Source organism: Nematolebias whitei, chromosome 8 (assembly GCF_014905685.2).
Source record: "Nematolebias whitei isolate Nwh7 chromosome 8, NemWhi1, whole genome shotgun sequence".
Taxonomy (NCBI): Eukaryota; Metazoa; Chordata; class Actinopteri; order Cyprinodontiformes; family Rivulidae; genus Nematolebias; species Nematolebias whitei.
This window is the reverse complement of record NC_056505.1, coordinates 9,501,186-9,519,745: the sequence shown is the minus strand read 5'-3', so window position 1 is coordinate 9,519,745 and position 18,560 is coordinate 9,501,186. Positions and strand designations below refer to the sequence as shown.

The following is an 18,560-nucleotide window of genomic DNA, read 5'->3' as shown; positions in this document are numbered from 1 at the left end:
AATCTGAGACAGTAAGAATCTAGGTCGTGTCCTGCAAGAATGTAAAGAAAGTAAACTCGAACGCGTATGTTTTATTTTCTAGCTACTCTGAAAGAGGTTTAAGAAAAACAACTATTTACACACGGTCATTGAATGCAGCAAAGCCGATAAGGTTTGAAGTTTTTTGCACAGGGCTGTGTTTTGGGTCGTAAACAAAGTGAAATTCTGATCTTTGACAACTTTAAGCGTTATTAGCTAGGTACCTAGTTATGTATTTTCGTCATGTTTTACGAACACAATTCGTCGGCACCAGGGCGGCCCAGTTATGTCCTTTTCTGCGTGTTTGTCGAACCGAGGTACAGTACAGCCGAGCATTTTCACACTAGACTAGTAGCTCTGCTGGTGACTGGAGAACCTGCAGGGTCCCACGACCAGGAGGTTTGGTTTGGTTTGCCACTTTAACGCTGCATTAATGTTTATTTTATCTCCAACTTCCTCTCTGTCTCTCCCGTGTCTCTCTGACCCTTCAGAGGTCACTTTGCACTCAAAACGATGAGGTGAAACTGGCACAGGAGGCCAGCAAGAGGTACGGCTCCCCAGGTCCAACCATCTTCTCCAAAGTGATTGATAAAAGCATCCCTGCAGATGTCATTTATGAAGATGACAAGGTAAACAACCAGTGGCTTCAAAACATGCTGGTTTTATGGCTCATCACATCTGGAATCCAGAGGAAAATAAAGATAGTATTGCAAGATTGAACTCATAAATGTGTCTTGTGTGCTTTTACCAGTGCTTGGCATTCAGAGACATCAACCCGCAGGCCCCTGTTCACTTCTTGGTTATTCCAAGGGTCCCTATTCCTGGAATAAGTGCAATCAAAGATGATGATGCTCAGGTATGTTGCTCCGGGTGGGGCTGAGTGAATTTCTCCTTGTGGAGGACAAGATGCTGTTTATTTCATTTCAACCTGTCACTTAAATGAATGCTAACATGGAAATGTGGTTTACTGGTATTAGTTGTTAGGTTGTTTGTCTTCATTTAAAAAAGTTGTATCCTTATTTTGTTCATAAAGTCGCCCTCTGATTAATATATATATATATATTTTTTATTTATTTATTGTAGCAAGCAGTGACATTTTAAGCACATTTAAGGAACTAACTAGTCCAAAAAGTCCTATTTATAAAGCATAAAATGGTAAAAGAAAAGTTTGATGCAAAAACAAAGTATCCAGGGATCCTTTTACAGTCAGTAAAAATAAAATCATCTGCTGGTCATTTACTTGCAAAAATAACTGCTTCTCTGCACCTTTGACCCGTGAAATTAAAAAAATAAAAAAAAAACTCCCAGCTTATCAACATATCAAACATGTGTCCAGTTAGAAAATAAATCCACTTGTTGCAAGAAATATAACCCCTCAACTGCTCTGTTACCAGCATCAGTCCTGTGTCTCCTGTCAGTTTATTTACAGGGTAATGCCAATTTTATTTATATAGCACAATTAAAAATAACAATGGTGACCAAAAGGAGGTTAAGAACAAACAAGAAGAACCATCAATAAAATAAATTAAAACCCACACATACAAACCAACAAGTACCCTGAAATAGGCTTAAAACAACCTCAGTAATCCGACTGAAGTCGAATTAAAAGCCAGAGTAAAGATGTGAGTTTTCAAATGGGTGCGTTAAACAAAATTTTTGTTGGAAACAAGATTTAAAGCCGCCACTTCTTCTAGTTACGAGGTTGTTAATCAAGCTGCAGTTCTTTCGTATCGTGCACCGAACATGTAGTCACGTTATGGGTCCCTTTTCTTTGAAACTTTCAGCTCTTGGGACATTTGTTGATTGTTGCTAAAAATGTGGCGAAGCAAGAGTCCCTGACTGACGGCTACAGAGTCGGTGAGTTGTTATTATATTATTCAGTCGTTAAACTTTATTAATGTGGGAACACGGACTGTTGATTAACCTGCACCTTGAATTCTCAGTGATCAACGATGGAAAAGATGGATCTCAGAGCGTCTACCACCTCCACGTCCACGTCCTGGGAGGACGGCAGATGTCATGGCCGCCAGGATGATGGTTTCGTCCAGTCCTGTGCAAAAGTCTTAAACCACACCTCGTTCCTTTTTGGATCGCTTTCGAGGAGCCAGCGTTGGCTGGGATCTTTTAAAGTGGATTAGAGCAACAGTTTTCTGCACTTTCTGAATGTTTGTGATTCTCATAACACAGATTCTTCCTTTGTGTTTGTTTAGGAGACTTTTACAGCGCTCACAAATCCGTCAAAAATATTTTAGTTTCATTTAATGCGCCTTATAATCCGAGAAATACAGTAGCTATTGCTCAATACTACCTGTCTGGTTCTTTATAAGCTAATCTTTAAGAAATAAGAGGTGCCTCAAGACTTTTGCACAGTGCTCTGTCTTGTTTTTGCATCTGATCTGATTTTAATCATTTCAAAGAGCATGAGATGACATCAGACCAAAAAAAAAGGTTACTTTCTTTGACATTTTCTTTAAATAAATGAAAACGTGTCCATTCTGAAAGATAAAACATAAAACTTTAAGATGTTTTTATCTAGTTTCACTTTTTCTTTTGTCAAACGCTGACATTTGAAATGAGTTAATCACCTGCAACTGATGTTGGAAACTCTCTGGGATTATCAGCCCCTGAAGGAGTTGAAAGTCCACACAGATCTTTTTGTGTTCAGTTATCATGTTTAAGATGTAAAACAGCACAAACTAAATCCTGACATGCTCAAACTAAATGTCCGAGCTGCTGCCACACCGTGAACTGATAATACTCTGAAAACGAGACAAGACGTGATTCTTTAACTTTCCTCTCAATAAAATGAAGATTTTACTTCACGTTTACCTTAAACACACACATTTTATGTAAAAATACACACACAGAAGAGCATAATGTGTCAGTAGTCTTTTTATTTTTATAGTCAGTACAATAAATACAGCTTGAAAAGCGTTAGTTTATGTAATTATTGCCTTTTTTGGGAGATGACTGTAAAGTTGGTCATAGAGTAAATATTTCATGGTTGGGTGCCAAAATTAAAAGTTGGTTCCTGACTGAAGGCTGGTCTTGTTCAGTATTTATCCAGTGATATTAACAGAGCTTGGATTTCAGATGTAATACGTCAAATTATTTATATACAATTCAACCTTTTTCCTAAGACTCAAATAATTTAGAACAAGTGTGGTTTAATTTTTAAAAATCACATTTTACTCTATAAGCATATGCTGGTGAAGATTCTCAGTCATCCAGGACATGATAAATTCAAAAATGTCTCCTGTTACAAATAAAATCCAGTTGTTTTTGTATTGAACGTTTTTGAATTTACTCCATAAGCAGTTTTTCATCCAAACGTCTTAATAAAAATCCAATACGAGAAGAAAAATCTAAACATTTAACCAGACTTTGTTACCTGACATCTTTTTTCTTGGCTCATCAGCAAGAGTTTGATCAAGGTCAAGGTTCTTTATTGTCTTTTGCATCCTATGTGGTGCATGAGGTGGAACGAAATTGTGTACACAGGGTCCCAGTTACATCCAACAATAACAAAGATATAAATTGTAAAGGAAAAACAGTAATAAGATCTAAGTTATGAACTAAGAAATACACTATAATACGCTAGACAATAGTGCTAAAACAATACGCCGAACGACAGCAGCACGAACACGAGTCTGTGAGTAGATGAGCACAAATGAACACAGCAACATGAAATAAATCAGCAGCATGAGATCAGCAGAATGGACAATCAGCAGCACATAACAATCAAAGTGGCATTACAGTGATTTTTTTTCACAGTGATTATTCTAGTTAGAGATTCATGAGTCTAACAGCCTCAGGGTAGAAGCTGTTCCTCAGTCTAGTGGTTCTACACTTAATGCTCCTCAACCTTCTTCCTGAGGGGAGCGGGGCAAAAAGTGTGTGTGCTGGGTGAGTGAGGTCCTTCATGATGCAGGTGACCCTCTTCCTGCATCTGGAGGTGTAGATGTCTGTGATGGTGGGGAGACTGACTCCAACATCTTCTGTGCAGCCTTCACCACTCTCTGCAAAGCTTTTCTTTCTGCATCTGTGCAGCCTCCGTGCCACACGTTGATGCTGGAGTACAGGATGCTCTCCACTGCACACCTGTAGAAGGAGGTGAGGACTGAGCTTCCCAGACCAGCTCGCCTCAGCCGTCTGAGGAAGTAGAGTCTCTGATGAGCTTTCTTGATCAGGCTGGTGGTGTTGCTCCAGCTGAGGTTGTCATTCAGGTGCACACCCAAGTACTTTTAACAAGAGACCACTTCCACTGCAGACCCTCATATATATTTTTTTTTGGGGGGGGGGGGGGGGTGTCTGAAATCCACGACCATCTCCTTCCTGCACCAGCTCCCCAGGTGTTCCAGGTGATCCGTGATTGCGTTGTTTTTTTCACATTCAAATCAAATATTAATTCTGAATAATGTGGCAGGAAGAAGCAGCCCTTCCACACTCCGCTGCAGATCAGTTCAGCCGGGGAGGATGGGCAGAGCGCCAAGTTCTTGGGAGTGCACGTTACAGATACCCTTGACCGGGTCAAAGAAACAGCAGCTTTGCACATGACCAACTGCACCTCTGTGTGATGGCCTGCAAGTGTCTTCAAACTGTGGAGGAAATAACTGGGACCGTCTAAGATGGATCTCCACAATATTGGACGAAACCGCAGCCCGACCAGAGCCCAAATCCTCATCAGACTGCACTCGTCCTCACCACGGTCTCCCTGCTGAACCAGCAGGTTTCAGAGAGCGAGGAGGAGAACAGTTTTACCTCCACAGGCCATGAAGACTCAATAAGGAATAAAGACAAACACCCACATTAACAATGACATAACAAAACCACTGATAGAACTAATTATTGACTTTAAATATTTGGCAACCTAAGTAAAACTGTAAGAAGGGCCAAATCTGGTCAGAATGTCTTGGGCACATGGATCAGATTATGAAAATCAGCAATTAGATTGAGTGAGATTACACAGCCCTCCATAAACAGTTTGTTCTGTGTGCAAAAACACATTATAAAATCTTGCTTAGTAACTTACACACATTTACTGTAAAAAAAAAAAAAAGTGCAGAGACAATAATAGAGTCACTGTAAAATAGTTGTTTATATCTATTTTAAAATATTAGTTTGTTGTTCACGCTTCCTAAAGTTTGCAACTATAAATGTTTGGCTTTATTTACCACATCTACAGGTAACTGTATAAAAAATTTCTGAATCCTTTTTCCTACAGAGAAGCCATCTTGAGCAGTGCGAGTTCTTCTGAGCCGAGCAAACAAGGGTCCTAGTGACCCTCAGGAAGGAGGGGAGGGGGATTAATCTGCATGTGAGTTTAGCTGCACAATGAAGCATATCAAGCAACAAGTCCAGCAGCTTTTTATCTGAACTTTCAGGTCTAAGTAAGAAAATAACTTTAAAAAGAATGAGGTTTTCTTCAGCGGGGATGTTTTTTTACTTGAAAATGATGAATTAAATCTAATGACTAGCAGCAGCACATTTCAGATGTTCTTGTGTTTGAATTTTGTTTTTCTCCTTCGTGTGTGTGTGTTGCAGCAGTGAAGCCCCTCACTAATCATTCACCGTGTGTAAGCGGGGAGTGTTGGGGTCAGGACTGCTGTGGTGTGACGGGGTGGTGTGATTCACTGATCGTAGTGTCCCACAGAGGTAACTGTGTGACACCACAGACAAACTGTTCAACTTTCACCTATATTTACTTAAACACAACGTCCAGCTGCTGCAGGCTCGTCTGACACAACAGAAAGGAAATAAAGCTTGAGGTGAAGACTCTTCTTTCTTTCAAATTCCTCTTAATTAGAAATCAAACGTCACTCAAACAGGTTTTTCGAAGAGATGCATATCACCCACCGCCTTTCATGAAAATGACCTCTCAGTCACATTTTCCAAGATGTATTAGTGCTATTACTACATATACGTTACCTCAATATGTTTCATTTGGAGCCATTTCTGTGTTGGCCAACATGTATCAGCTGTAGAAGCCATCTTGAATAGGACTGACTAGGGTTGACGCAGTTAGTACACTGGGTTGGGAATACTGGTGCAGCATTAGAATGGCTCAGTTCTTATCAGAGCGACAAGAGTTTCTGTGTAAATGTTGGAAATAGTTTATCTGCTTCGGTGCCTCTTTCATGCGGGGTCCCGCAGGGCTCCATTCTTGGACCCCTTCTATTTTCATTGTATCTGCTCCCCGATGGGTCTGTCTTGAGGAAACATGGTCTTTCGTTTCATTGCTATGCTGATGATTATCAAATAGTTCATGCACACTTCATCCTCTGTTAACATGTCTCGATGACATTAAGGCATGGATGGCTTCAATTTTTTAAAGTTTCAACAATCAGAAAACAGAAGCCTTTGCATTTAACCCTAGCTCTATTGTTGTCTCTGTTACTGTAAACCTTGACTCATTTGAGCCATATCTTAAGCAGTCTGTTACAAATCTCAGGATGGTTTTAGACTCAGACTTTAATAAACAGATTAACTCTTTTCTACAAAAAAGCTTCTTCCAGTTAAGGCAGATAGCTTAATTCTGCATTGCCAGTCAGTTCCAGCTGTACATCAGACAGCATTCACTGTAATAACACCAAAGTTTTAAGCAGATGTGCACTTGGTGTATATGTTGAGGATCAGTGGTGGGATGTAACTAATTACAAGTACTTTGTTACTGTACTAAAGAACATTTTACATGTATCTGTACTTTACTTAAGTAGAGTTAAATGTGGGTACTTTCTACTTTTACTCCACTACATTTTACATTAAGTCTTTGTGCGTTCTACTCTACATTTCTATAATGCGTTGCGTTACACGTTGTGATTTTTGGTTTGTTTGTTAATTTTAAAGTAACCAGTGGTGAGAGGGGAGTTGGTCCATTGAATCACTGCAAAGTGGGCAGGTCACTTTAACCCACCTTCAAGAAGAACTGGGCCAATGATGTACAGTGTTTCCCCTAGTTAACTTGTCATGGCGGGGTGCTCAGTTCTGTTGACGGGGTGGATCATCCCGCTTGTATAATTGTAGGGGAAACACTGAACGTATATTCTAGTATATACGTCATTGAGCTGGATGCACGCAGCACCGCTAACACACCCAAAGTGGATTCCACCGCGGAGAGTCAGCCTGAAGGTACGCACCACCCATGACTTTATTGAAAGACTATTGAAAGATTATTGAGACTATTCAATACAGCAGGACAGATTTTCTCTCCCAGAAGAGCCGGACTGGACTCAAAAAAACTTTGAAAACCAACTCCTTCTGAACTTGAACGAGAAATTCTTGCTGCAATATTAAAATGTGTCAGTTCATGGGATGTTAGGACAGAAGACAAGAGATTTCTCCAAATGACTCGACACTCGGGTCCAAGTTTTGAAAATGGTGTCAGGAAGTTAAAATATTGTTCACTATTGACCCATTACAAGGTTGACAAGACAGTATTTAACTAGAGTTGATGACAAACTGGAGTTGAAATGATCAGATATTCCTTTGTCAGGTCTAATGCTCATTTTTTCAGGCAGTTAAAATGACACATTGGTTTTACTTTGTGTTAAATAAAAACTTTTAAAAGTATAATCATTCCTCTTTCTTGTTTTGCTTAATGACATTTAACTCTGCATGCCATCCCTGAAATTCTGACGCACAGAATCACAAGTCCAAGTGTGAACTGTGTCACAGAGTAAACACAATAAAAACATGTATTATCTGCAGCATTGTTCATTAAAACGACACTAAACTGCTGAATATACATATTGCAGAAAATATACATACGGTAGGCACACGCAATGATATTGTAGACCATTGCATTAGGTAATACATTCAGCAAGTACTTTTAATACTTTAAGTATTTTTAAAAGCAAGTACTTACTTTTACTTAAGTAAAAACGTTAATGTGGTACTTCTACTAGAGTACATTTTTGTCTGTTTATGTACTTTGACTTAAGTACAGTGTTTGAGTACTTTCTCCATCAGTGTGAGGATGAGTCTCAGCTACTTTCAGACCAATTGTTAGCACAAGATCTGTGAAAATGACGAGTTATAGCCATTCTTCTAATGGTAAGGTCAGTTAACTGTGCCGGCCAGCTTGAATGGGATTCCCTCCAAAAGGCAGTCAGTTGTAGATGAGCATCCATTTATTACTCTCTGGGAGTTTCGTTAAAATTGATCCAGTGGTTCATGAGATATTTTGCTAAAAGTACAAAGTCCCACCATCTGCAAGCTTCTTGATGTCTGAGGTGCCCAAGTTTCAACTTCTGTGAAGTGTATGAGTCACAGTCTTGTCTATTCTCATAATAACTCCTGTGATTTTATCATTTCTACCGGGACAGGCCTCCCTCTGCGTGCTTGATAGAGGCTGTCTTCATAAACGGATAAGAGTTTTAACAGCCCCTCCACCCCGTGGCCTTTAGGATCCATAAATCTGTTCCCTGCTGATTGTTAGTGCCTGCCACCGACAGCCCGTCAACTCCTGTATTTAGTACGAACGCAGCAGGTTTCTGCAGCCGCACGCCTTCTCAGTGTCAGGTTTCCGGCCCTCTCCTTCACCTTGAAGAGCCTTTGAGCCATATTGTGGGAGTTTCTTACCGATGAAGGCAGGGAGGGAAAGTCTACTTTGACCTCATCCAGGTCGCCTAAAGGTTGAAACTTTCCGCATATGCAACAGTTGAGCTCCGGTAAGAGGTTAAAGGTCATCACAGTTTGATCCTATTCCTACACCTGACTGATGCCACTCAGCTGTGAGAGCAGACAAGGTAAGTTGTCAGTTTACAGCATTTCCTTCAGTTTTTTCTTGAAGACTGGACTTTAATTAACTTTACAGATGTTTTCTTCATTTTTTTTACACTGTTTTCTACTTAACTAAGTAGCTCCTCTGGATTTGTGGGCATTTTTTTTTTTGTTAATGTTCGTATCTGAGTCTTTAAAGAGGCAGAAATCAGTTGTTGTTTTTTTCTGCTCGACAGGACACTTGGAGTCACTTTTACACAATTTGGAGCAAAGATTTTATTGTTGCCACACTGCACTTTTGTAAGTTTTATGAACTTTGGTTCAGAACAGTCTTGACCTGAGCAATCTTAGGAATCCATCTGAGTTTTTGCTGTCTTGACAGATCGTAATCTAACATGTTTTCTAATCACAAATGAGGAACATTGCTGGCAATGAAACACAAATTTGCTCTAGTTTATCCCTGATAATAAACTTCAACTGTTGTTTTATTTGTAAAGTTAAATGTGTTCAGCACAGACAGAACGCACCAGGTAATCTCATGTCTTCAGATACTGTATGTCAGTTTTATCTAATCCCTGAAGTGTTTGTTATAGTGAAGAAACGTGCAGCGACGGCAAGTTTAGGATTATTTAGGTGAAAGGTATCCACATTTTCAGCCACAGGGTATAAACTGTGCCCGGCTGATGAAGCAACGGCTTTCTGGCACAATATTTAGAGTTTCAACATGTGGATCACTGTTTCGTTTGAGCCTCGGCGGTCACCGGCTCTGACCTGTTGCAGTGACTTTACCGAGTGCCAGCGTTGTATAAATGAGCAGGGAGGTTCTGCTTCCTAACGGGTCGCCTTATCTTACTGGAAAGCTGCTAAGCGTTCTGATGTCTCTGTTTTTCTAGCAAATATAAATAACGAGTTTTAAAGAAAGTCCAGTCATGAGTAAGGATCCAGCAGCTGATGGTAACACTGACGGGTATGTACAATAGAAAAACAAAATTAATAGAAAGCAAAGACTTCTGAATATTTTCATCATGCTTTGATTCGTGACCTTTCTTTGGATGTTTCAGCGTCTGCTCTCAGAAGGAGAACGGCGTAGATTTACAAACCAACTCCAGCATGAGGCTCAATGGAAAACCCGATCCAGTTTTAAAGATTTCCCCTGAATGTCCTGCCAAACCGCCCAGATGTCCTGAACTGAACGGAGCCGCTGAAGGATGCTCACCAGGTACTGAAACTGTCTCAGCAGGACACAGAGGACCTAAAATGATTGGGGAGAAATGCCTCTTATTTGTAATTTATTTTCAAAACTTGGACGTGAAGCAAAATCCTAGACAATTAAAACACATTCTGCTAAATCTAAATTGAGTTGTCCACTTAAAAAAAAATGAAGTAAAAGATTTAAAACAGCTGTTTAAATGTGAAAGCAAAGTTTGAACATATTTGGACAGATCAATAAGGTAAAGTTGCTCTGTCAGCTTCTAAAAGCCAATATTGTTTTAAAAGCAATATTGACCAGAGTACTGTAGTGACAATCTCAAATAACACTAAAATACATATAATTCAGATAAAAGCTCTAAAACAAACGGAGAAAAGTAAATCTAGAGGTTATTTTAGCACGACTTCTGTGTCACCGCATCTAAAAAAGAGACCGTGGCGTTAAAATGTGTCTAAGAGGATCCATTCATTAAAGAAGATCAGGCTAAAAGTTTAAGGAAGTAGATCCTTTAAAGCCTCGTTCAGGCCTGTTGCTTACTGTCATCCTTGGAGATTGGACTGTGTTCGGCTCACACTCAGTCCAAGTGTGAACAGCCTCAAAGCAGATTCAGTTTGTCTGAACACAGTCTGTCCTGAGCCAAGCTGCAGGACCTCCTACTGAACCGACGGTCCGAGATGCAAAACGCTGCCTTGATGTTACAGTCACAGTGAAGCTGTGTAAATCAGCTGATAGCTGTCGGCACACCATGTCACTGTGATGGATCGTCAACAGGTCGAAACGTTCAGTCTTTGCTCCAACGCGGTGGCCTCTGGAGTCAATAACCACCGTATGCTCCTTTTATTGTCTGAATGTTGATGAAGCATTCACACTATTGTGATCAATTTTTCTTCTGTACGATTTTCGCTGCGACTCTCGTCCCGCAGTTTTCAAGCTATTTCAACAAATCATAAATCCAAATGTTCAGCTCTTTCAGCACAATCCTGCCATGACTTTTGGTATCGGTGCAATTTTAGCTTTTTGAAATATTTAGCCTTTTCTGACATTTTTTTCACAGAGAAAATGAATTGAGCTCATTTTACATCCCTCCTATCTTTAGATCTGTTTACAACCTTTTACTGCTCCTTTCACATTTTGTTCTGGTTCAGCTTCTTTCAGTTTCCTTATGCAAATTTAAAAAAAATCTGATAATTTCAGCTGTTTTTTTTTTCCAGCTGTTTGTTTCAGCTGTTCCTTCTGCTAACATTTGTGTGCTACTTCTAACTTCTTTCTGCTCCTTTAAGCTTGCTATGCTCCTTGCAGCTTATTTCTGCAAGTTTAAGCTATTTCTGCTATTTCAGCTACTACTTAGCTGTTTATGCTACTTTTATAATTTTCAGCTAACTCCACATTTTTTGCACTCATTTCATTTTTTTTAAACCCAATTCAGCAAAAATGTGCTCTCTCCTATTATTTCTGGTAATTTCAGCTTATTTCTGCCTTTTTTTTAGCTACTTTTCAGCTGTTTTCGCTCATTTTAACTTCCCACCCCACAGGTAATTTCCACTTTTTGTGTTCATTTATGCTTCTTTCAGCCTAACTGGACAAGCACATTCTTTTGTCTATCTTCTGCTAATTTAAGCTTGTTCTACCTTTTCAGCTACATTTTCAGCATTCTTAGCTAATTTCAACTGTTTTCAGATAAATTTAAGTTTTTCATGGTATTTTCTGCTAAGTCTGCCTAATTAACTTTTTATGCTAATTTCAGCTTGTTATGCTCCTTTCAGCTTTTTCTGCCAGTTTCTTTTTTCTGAAATTTCAGCTACTATTTCGCTGTTTTTATGCTAATTTTACCTTTCTCAGCTAATTCCACCTTTTTTTTTTTTTTAGCTCATTTCAGTTTTTTTCTGCTTTCTTCTCATAGTTTAAGCTTCTTTCTGCCTTTCATCTACTTTCAGACATTTTTTTGGATAGTTTCAGCTTTTTTTTAGCTAATTTCCTAAATCTGTGCTAATTTCTGTTTATTTAAAACTATTTCAGCAAATATGTGTTCTTTCTTTCTTCTGCTACTTTGTTCTTTCATCTGAGCTACATTTCAGCATGTTTTTTTTAAAACTAATTTCAGCTATTTCTCAGCAAGTTCTTCTGCAATAAGCATAATGTCTGTGGTTTCTCGTCTTGCACTTGTCAAGTGAAAACTCTAGAAATATGACTCAAATCGCTCTGAACCACATTAATGTCAACACTGTTCATATCGCAGACCTGCTGATGTCCAGTTTTTGTGTGAGGTGGCTGTGTGTATCGATATACAGTAATCAAGTAGTTGACATCCAATCCAAAAAAACCCAACATCTTTCGGGGTACACATTTAGACGAGCAGGTGTAATCCCCACTGTTCAGGTCTGAGCACTTGCAACCAAATCCCCCAGAAAGAAAATAAACTGTGAGGCGTGAACAGGCACTAAATGCTGCACGTGATGCTTCTCAGCTTTATTAAAAGATCAGGTGTTAAACTGAAGGGTAAAAAAAAACGTAGCATTTTTACAAAACGAGCAGACAAAAGAACCCAGTTTTCCCACCAGAAATGCGTCAGTGAAAGAAAATAATCAAATGTACAGTTATGAATGGAAACAACAGGATTAAAATATTTCTTTTGGAAACCTAATCCTATGACTCAGTAGGATCTCAAAAAAACCTGATTGGTGGTGTGTGTGTGTGTGCACATTCCTCTCTGCCTGTTCTGGATCAGATAACATCACTGCCTTCTTCCTTTGACACCTCACTGCTACAAATGATGAGACAGCAGCTGGGACTCACCTGCTGCTGAGCCACTCCAGGGATGTCTTCGCTCACCCCACACACCTCTCTCTGCCTCTGAACGACACGCTCGCTCGTTTATTTTTGCCACTTCCTGTTTGTTTCTTTTGATGGCTGGTAAATGCATCTGTTGTCCCAATGCAGAGGAGCCCAGGGCCGTTCCCCTGTCGACGGCCAACCTGGCAACGACTTTGGCCTCCGCGGAGGAGCTGTGGAGCTCCATCAGAGACCAGGCTGTCAGACTGAGGATAGAGAGCTCAGGTCCAGGCTCAGAGACCCCCGTCACCATCCACCAGATGTTTCTGGAGACGGTGGAGAGATACGGAGATCATCCAGCTTTGGTGTCCAAGAAGGACGGCCGGTGGGAGACCCTGACCTGGAGGCAGTACTACGAGCAGTGCCGAGCAGCAGCTAAAAGTTTCCTCAAGGTGGGTAGATTTTTGGAAATTAACTTACATTACTACATTACCTTGTTTAAATATTGTGTATTCTGTTGCGGATCCTTTTATCTGCCCACGCAGGCAGATTCATCCCTGCTTACACACCAAAACTTTCATGCAATCAATGTGTTTCAGGAGCTTAGAGCAAATAATTAATCTGGTGTTCTGAAGTCAGGTGACTGATTTAACCGGACATTTATCGCCCACCGCTGGACAAGAACTGAGAAATAGCGTCTTCGTCTGAGTGTGGGTGTTTGTCTGCACAGTCAGCAAAATATCTCCTGAACCAAGGGATGGATTAAAAGGAAACCTTTAGAAATTATTCACAGCATTATGACTTAATTACTTTTGGTCGTCACGGCTGATTGACCTTAACCAGCATGGAACTGGTTAGACTTTGTTGAATTTTACAGATATTGAGCTAAAACCTGGTCTGGTTTTTGTCTTTCTCGTATAGATATATTGTGTTATCTGTATATCTATATATCATTTTCACCTAAACAGCTAAAACTCAAACTCTTAATCTAAAATACTGGCTCCTCAAAGGTTTCATAATCTGTTTTTTTTTTTAATGATTGCTTTATTTGTTGTAAATTCTGTTGCTTCTCACGCATTTTCTTTGAACACTTTCTTGGATGACATTCCCTCGGATCAGTCTGGACTTTTCATTATTTCTTCCTCGGTGTTCCTAAACTCCCGCTTCGTGTTCGCTCGTCAGTTCGTCAGAGCGGCTGTTTGCCGTTTCCCCTTCGTGCTCCTTGTGGGTTTGTTGCTTTTGTATCAGTCAGCTCACACGTTTTGATGTCTAATTTATTTTTGTTCGCCGAGTCCTCGGGGTAGTCTGTGTCCTTTGTTCCTTTTCCATAATCAACCTGACAAAAAGAAGAATTCTGGACATTTTAATTGTTCTGAAACGAGTAAAATCACATTACATTTATAAATCTAAACAACGTTACTTTAAAGTTTAAACACGTCAATAAATGAAATTAGTGCCCCATCAGTTTGTTCCTTCTTGTGTTTTAGATCATAATGGTCCATTCTACCTTTACTAAACAGACCGTTTCAGATTCACCTGAGAACTTGTGTGAAATGAATTTTATCTACGTTCCAGGAATTTACACAAATCCTTTAAGTTCTGGTCTTGCTTTGCACTCTGGACTGAAAACTAAAACCTGGGAGTGTGAATTCCACAGCTTGTGTTACGTCTCGTGTTGCGTGGCTTTTGAAACTACATGTTGGTCAAAGCTTCGGTAACTGAGTCACGGTTTAATTGTTATTTTTATTGTTTGCATGTGCAGCTGGGCCTGAAACGTTTCCACGGAGTCGGCATTCTGGGATTCAACTCTCCTGAGTGGTTCATCTCTGACGTGGGCTGCATCTTTGCAGGGTGAGGTCTCGGTCACGCTTCGCTCCTCGTGTGTTTTTCTCGTCTCACCTGTTCATGCAGGTCACTCTGTGTCCGTCTGTGTCGTTCACCCAAACTTGTTTGGGCTGATGTAACTTTTAAACTAAAAGGAAACATATTGGGGGTGACAGAATTTCTTCAGTGCTGTTTAGAAATCAGACACAGAGAACGTGCAGCTTGCAGAACAATTTTCCTTCAAATGCTGGCTGTAGATTTTGTACGTAAATATTGGTGTTTCTATAAATTTCAGTGTTTCCTATCCTGGCATTTAATACAAGTAAATTTTTGCTTCTCATTAATAGTTGGTTTTTACCTTTATCATGAAGGGCAATAACAAAACTCTTAAAATGTGACAACTGAATGTACATCTAAAACTGATATTTGGAGTCGGCACGATTCAAGATGGCCACCACAGTTAATTAAACCTACCAAACACAAAAATACATGCAGATGTTGAGCTTGATGTGGGTGTGGTAGTAACTGAGAGTCATTCCCAACAGACTTCGAGTTCTAACAGATCGCATGAGATCTTTAAAACTTTGGCATGCAAGATGGTGCATGATGTGCTTTTTTTTTTTTCAATAAACACTAGTTTCATTAATAGACAAATGGTTTAAAGGTTCCCTACTCAAATTACACTTTTTCAAAGATTATAATTTGAGGGTAATCCTTCTGTTCATTTGTTGTACAGTAATTCAGGGATTATGTCAAAACGCTTTTAAAACCTATTTAAGTGTTTGGCGTTCCTAACAGTGTTCAGCTTCTCTTTTTCTTACTTTTTTAATTTTACAATAATACACTAACTAATACAATGACACGATTTTATTAATAAAAACGTGTTAAAATTAACATTTTAAGAAGATTAACAGACATGAACATAACTTTTGCTCAGATGAATCAAAGAGTGGGTAATTATGAACCCGTCTGTGTTACAAACAACAAATACTTTAGCAGTAAATCATTCAAACAATGTGCATACTCATGTTTTGTTTGTTTGTTTGTTTACTTGTTTCTAAGGGGCCTGGCAGCTGGCATTTACACGACCAACTCACCTGAAGCCTGTCAGTATGTCGCTGCCAACTGCGAGGCGAACGTCCTGATTGTAGAAAACCAAAAGCAACTCGACAAAATCCTGAAGGTCAGGCGCTTCGTCTCAGCACCGACTCCTAAGCTGTGACTCCTCCGTCACCTGACTGTGAGTCTGTGTCTCCTCCATCAGGTTAAAGAGCGGCTACCTCACCTGGAAGCCATCGTTCAGTATAAAGGCGAGCTGCAGCAGAAAATGCCGTTCCTGTACACGGTATGTAAACACAAATCCCATGTTTTCAAGTCGTGGTAATCTACTGTGCGTGAGCCCTTCAGTGATAACATTCATCTTTTATTACCTTTATTAAATCTGTACTTTAAGGTAATTAAACGCAAACACAAAGCAGCTGTGGCTCAGTTTTGTCTGGAAGAAGAGACGTGGATTTAACGTGAACTCTGCGTGTTTCTGTAGTGGGACGAGTTCATGAAGCTCGGAGACGACGTGCCCAACGAGCAGCTAGATGCTGTGATTGACAGTCTGCGGGCCAACGAGTGCTGCTCGCTCATCTACACATCTGGAACCACTGGAAACCCGAAAGGAGTCATGCTGAGCCATGACAACGTGAGTAACCGGAGGCGCCATCTTTTCAAGATCTGGTAACCTTCCTCTGGCTTTAGGCTGATGTTTGGTGGTGGCTCTGGATTGGTTTAAAAAGTTGTAAAACAAGTCACGACCCTTTGTCTCCTCCATCATCAGATCACCTGGACGGCCCGAACAACATCTGTTATTTTAAACCCAAACCGCGGAGAGGAGATCCTCATCAGTTACCTGCCGCTTAGCCACGTGGCAGCCCAGATGATGGACATCTGGGTCTGCATGAGCTCTGCAGGAACGGTCTACTTCGCAGAGCCAGATGCCCTCAAGGTGAAGACGAGTTTTTATCGTAGAAACACGCAGTCGCTCATCGTGGTCGACTGTTTTTGACTGTTCGGTTTTCCAGGGATCCCTAATAAACACTCTGAAAGAGGTGCATCCAACTGGGTTCCTCGGGGTTCCTCGGGTGTGGGAGAAGATGCACGAAGGGATGAAAGCAGTTGGTGCCAAAGTGTCTCCCCTGAAGAAGAGGATCTCTGACTGGGCCAAGTCCATCGGCCTCCAGTATAACTACAGTGTCATGAAAGGGTGAGTCTGCGCCGGGGACTGTTTGGTAAAACCGATGACGGTCCTTACCTCTGTTGTGCCTTGGTGCTACAGGGAGAACGTGGTGCCATGGGGCTTCATGCTGTCCAACAACCTGGTGTTTAAGAGGGTCCGGGCCAACCTCGGTTTAGACCGCTGCAGGGTTTGCTGCACCGGAGCCGCTCCGATCACCAAAGAAACCCTGAAGTACTTCTTGAGCCTGAACATTCCAGTGAGGGAGCTCTACGGCATGAGCGAAAGCTCCGGACCGCACACCCTCTCCCTCACCGAGTATCGCATCGGAAGGTCAGCAGCAAAGCATTATGGGGCATCTGATACTAGCATGTGGAGTTAACCAGAAGCTGGTTTCATAACCTGCTCTTGGTTAAATACCGTATTTAGGTCTTCAGGTTAAATTATCATCTGAACCAGCTAAAATATTTTATTAAACTCTTGGCAGGTGACTGTTTGAATGACTTTTTCTACAAGCCTATTTCTTCTTACTTACTTCACCATGTAGGTTTTTTTCATATTTTATGCTTCCTGCTGTTTACCATTTATTTGCTGAGTTTGTTCTTAGTGCTGCTGCAGAGGAACTAAAAACATTTCTGATAAAAGGTGTATGGACGATTAAAGCAATAAAATAAATAAAATACAGGGATGGAAGCTGAAAGAAGTGAAAGACCTCTGGTTTGTGTTTGCAGCTGTGGGAAAGTGATGCCCGGCTGCAAGACCAAGCTGGTGGATCCGGATGAGGACGGGAACGGAGAGATTTGTTTCTGGGGTCGTCACGTCTTCATGGGCTACCTGAACATGCCAGACAAAACAGAGGAGTCTCTCGACGAGGAGGGCTGGCTGCGCTCCGGAGACCTGGGCAAACACGATGAGGACGACTTCCTGTACATCACAGGGAGGATCAAAGGTGAGCTGAACCTTTAGGAGAAGTCAACCCTCCTGCTGCCCTTGGGTCAAAATGACTCGCAAGGTCTCAGTTGAGGCTTTGTGGCTCAGAGGTTTATTTATTTGTTTGAACTGTTTTTAGTCTTATTTTCAATTTAATAATTATAAAGAAGGACTTTGGATTTTTCTCTTATGAATTTTATACAAATGTTCTTCAGGTGATTCCAACATTTTCATTGAAGTGTTTTTGTTAGGAGGGACAACGTGGCCCGAAGTGAAACAACTTGTAGAACGTATGCGTCCAGTTTGACGAAAAAGTCTCGGGTTTTCCATCATGTCTTTAGTTTTTGCCTCCGAGGAGCCAAACCTTTGTGTAAAAACATTTAGAACCACCGACTCATGTCATTTTAAAGGATTTTAAACTCTTTGAAAAAAAAAAAACATACAGGAATATTTTACATTTGGACAGTCAAATTATTACAATTGATACTTTTTAATTAGTAATTATTATTACTTGACTATTTTACTAATACTAAATATTATATTAGTAATTACTACTAATATACAAACTATTTCAACGTCCGAAAATAAAATATTACAAAGAGTTCAGAGTTGAATGAAGGAAAAAAAAAAAAAATATATATATATATATATATATTTCAATACAAACACCCAGAAATTAAATGTTTTTCCCTGTTTGTTCAAAGTAAAAGCAAATGGTAGTTTTAAATATTACTGTATGTTTCAAATACAGTAACATAAATACAGTAAATATTATAGTATATACAGCACTTTGGCCAGCAGTGTTGTTTTAAAGTACTTTATAAATAAAGTTGTATTGTATTGCATAAAGTATATATATATATA

At 40.1% G+C, this 18,560-nt stretch overlaps 2 protein-coding genes across 2 annotated transcripts in view; both read left to right on the top strand.

Annotated features, from left to right (window-relative positions):
- Positions 1–183: 183 nt before the first annotated feature.
- hint2 (histidine triad nucleotide binding protein 2) lies at positions 184–2,156 on the top strand. The gene is made up of 5 exons (XM_037680244.1): positions 184–335; positions 510–647; positions 770–874; positions 1,803–1,875; positions 1,962–2,156. Exons 1-5 carry the CDS (start codon positions 249–251, stop codon positions 2,051–2,053), a joined length of 495 nt encoding a protein of 164 aa, XP_037536172.1. The 5' UTR covers positions 184–248; the 3' UTR covers positions 2,054–2,156.
- A 13,694-nt stretch (positions 2,157–15,850) lies between these two features.
- The window catches only part of LOC119413208 (long-chain-fatty-acid--CoA ligase ACSBG2), a 4,809-nt gene continuing 2,099 nt past the window's right edge, over positions 15,851–18,560 (top strand). The window contains exons 1-6 of the mRNA XM_037680243.1: positions 15,851–15,887; positions 16,086–16,235; positions 16,371–16,538; positions 16,615–16,796; positions 16,869–17,099; positions 17,498–17,715. Of these exons, the coding sequence (XP_037536171.1) occupies positions 15,870–15,887; positions 16,086–16,235; positions 16,371–16,538; positions 16,615–16,796; positions 16,869–17,099; positions 17,498–17,715 (967 nt within the window). The 5' untranslated portion in view covers positions 15,851–15,869. The remainder of the gene's footprint in view (positions 15,888–16,085; positions 16,236–16,370; positions 16,539–16,614; positions 16,797–16,868; positions 17,100–17,497; positions 17,716–18,560) is intronic.

Bases quoted from the DNA above. Each gene is read 5' to 3' on its own strand.
- hint2 (XM_037680244.1), top strand. From the start codon at position 249: ATGTATTTTCGTCATGTTTTACGAACACAATTCGTCGGCACCAGGGCG. The intron at 875-1,802 runs GTATGTTGCTCC...TGAAACTTTCAG, and splicing joins TCAAAGATGATGATGCTCAG to CTCTTGGGACATTTGTTGAT. The intron at 1,876-1,961 runs GTGAGTTGTTAT...TTGAATTCTCAG, and splicing joins GACTGACGGCTACAGAGTCG to TGATCAACGATGGAAAAGAT.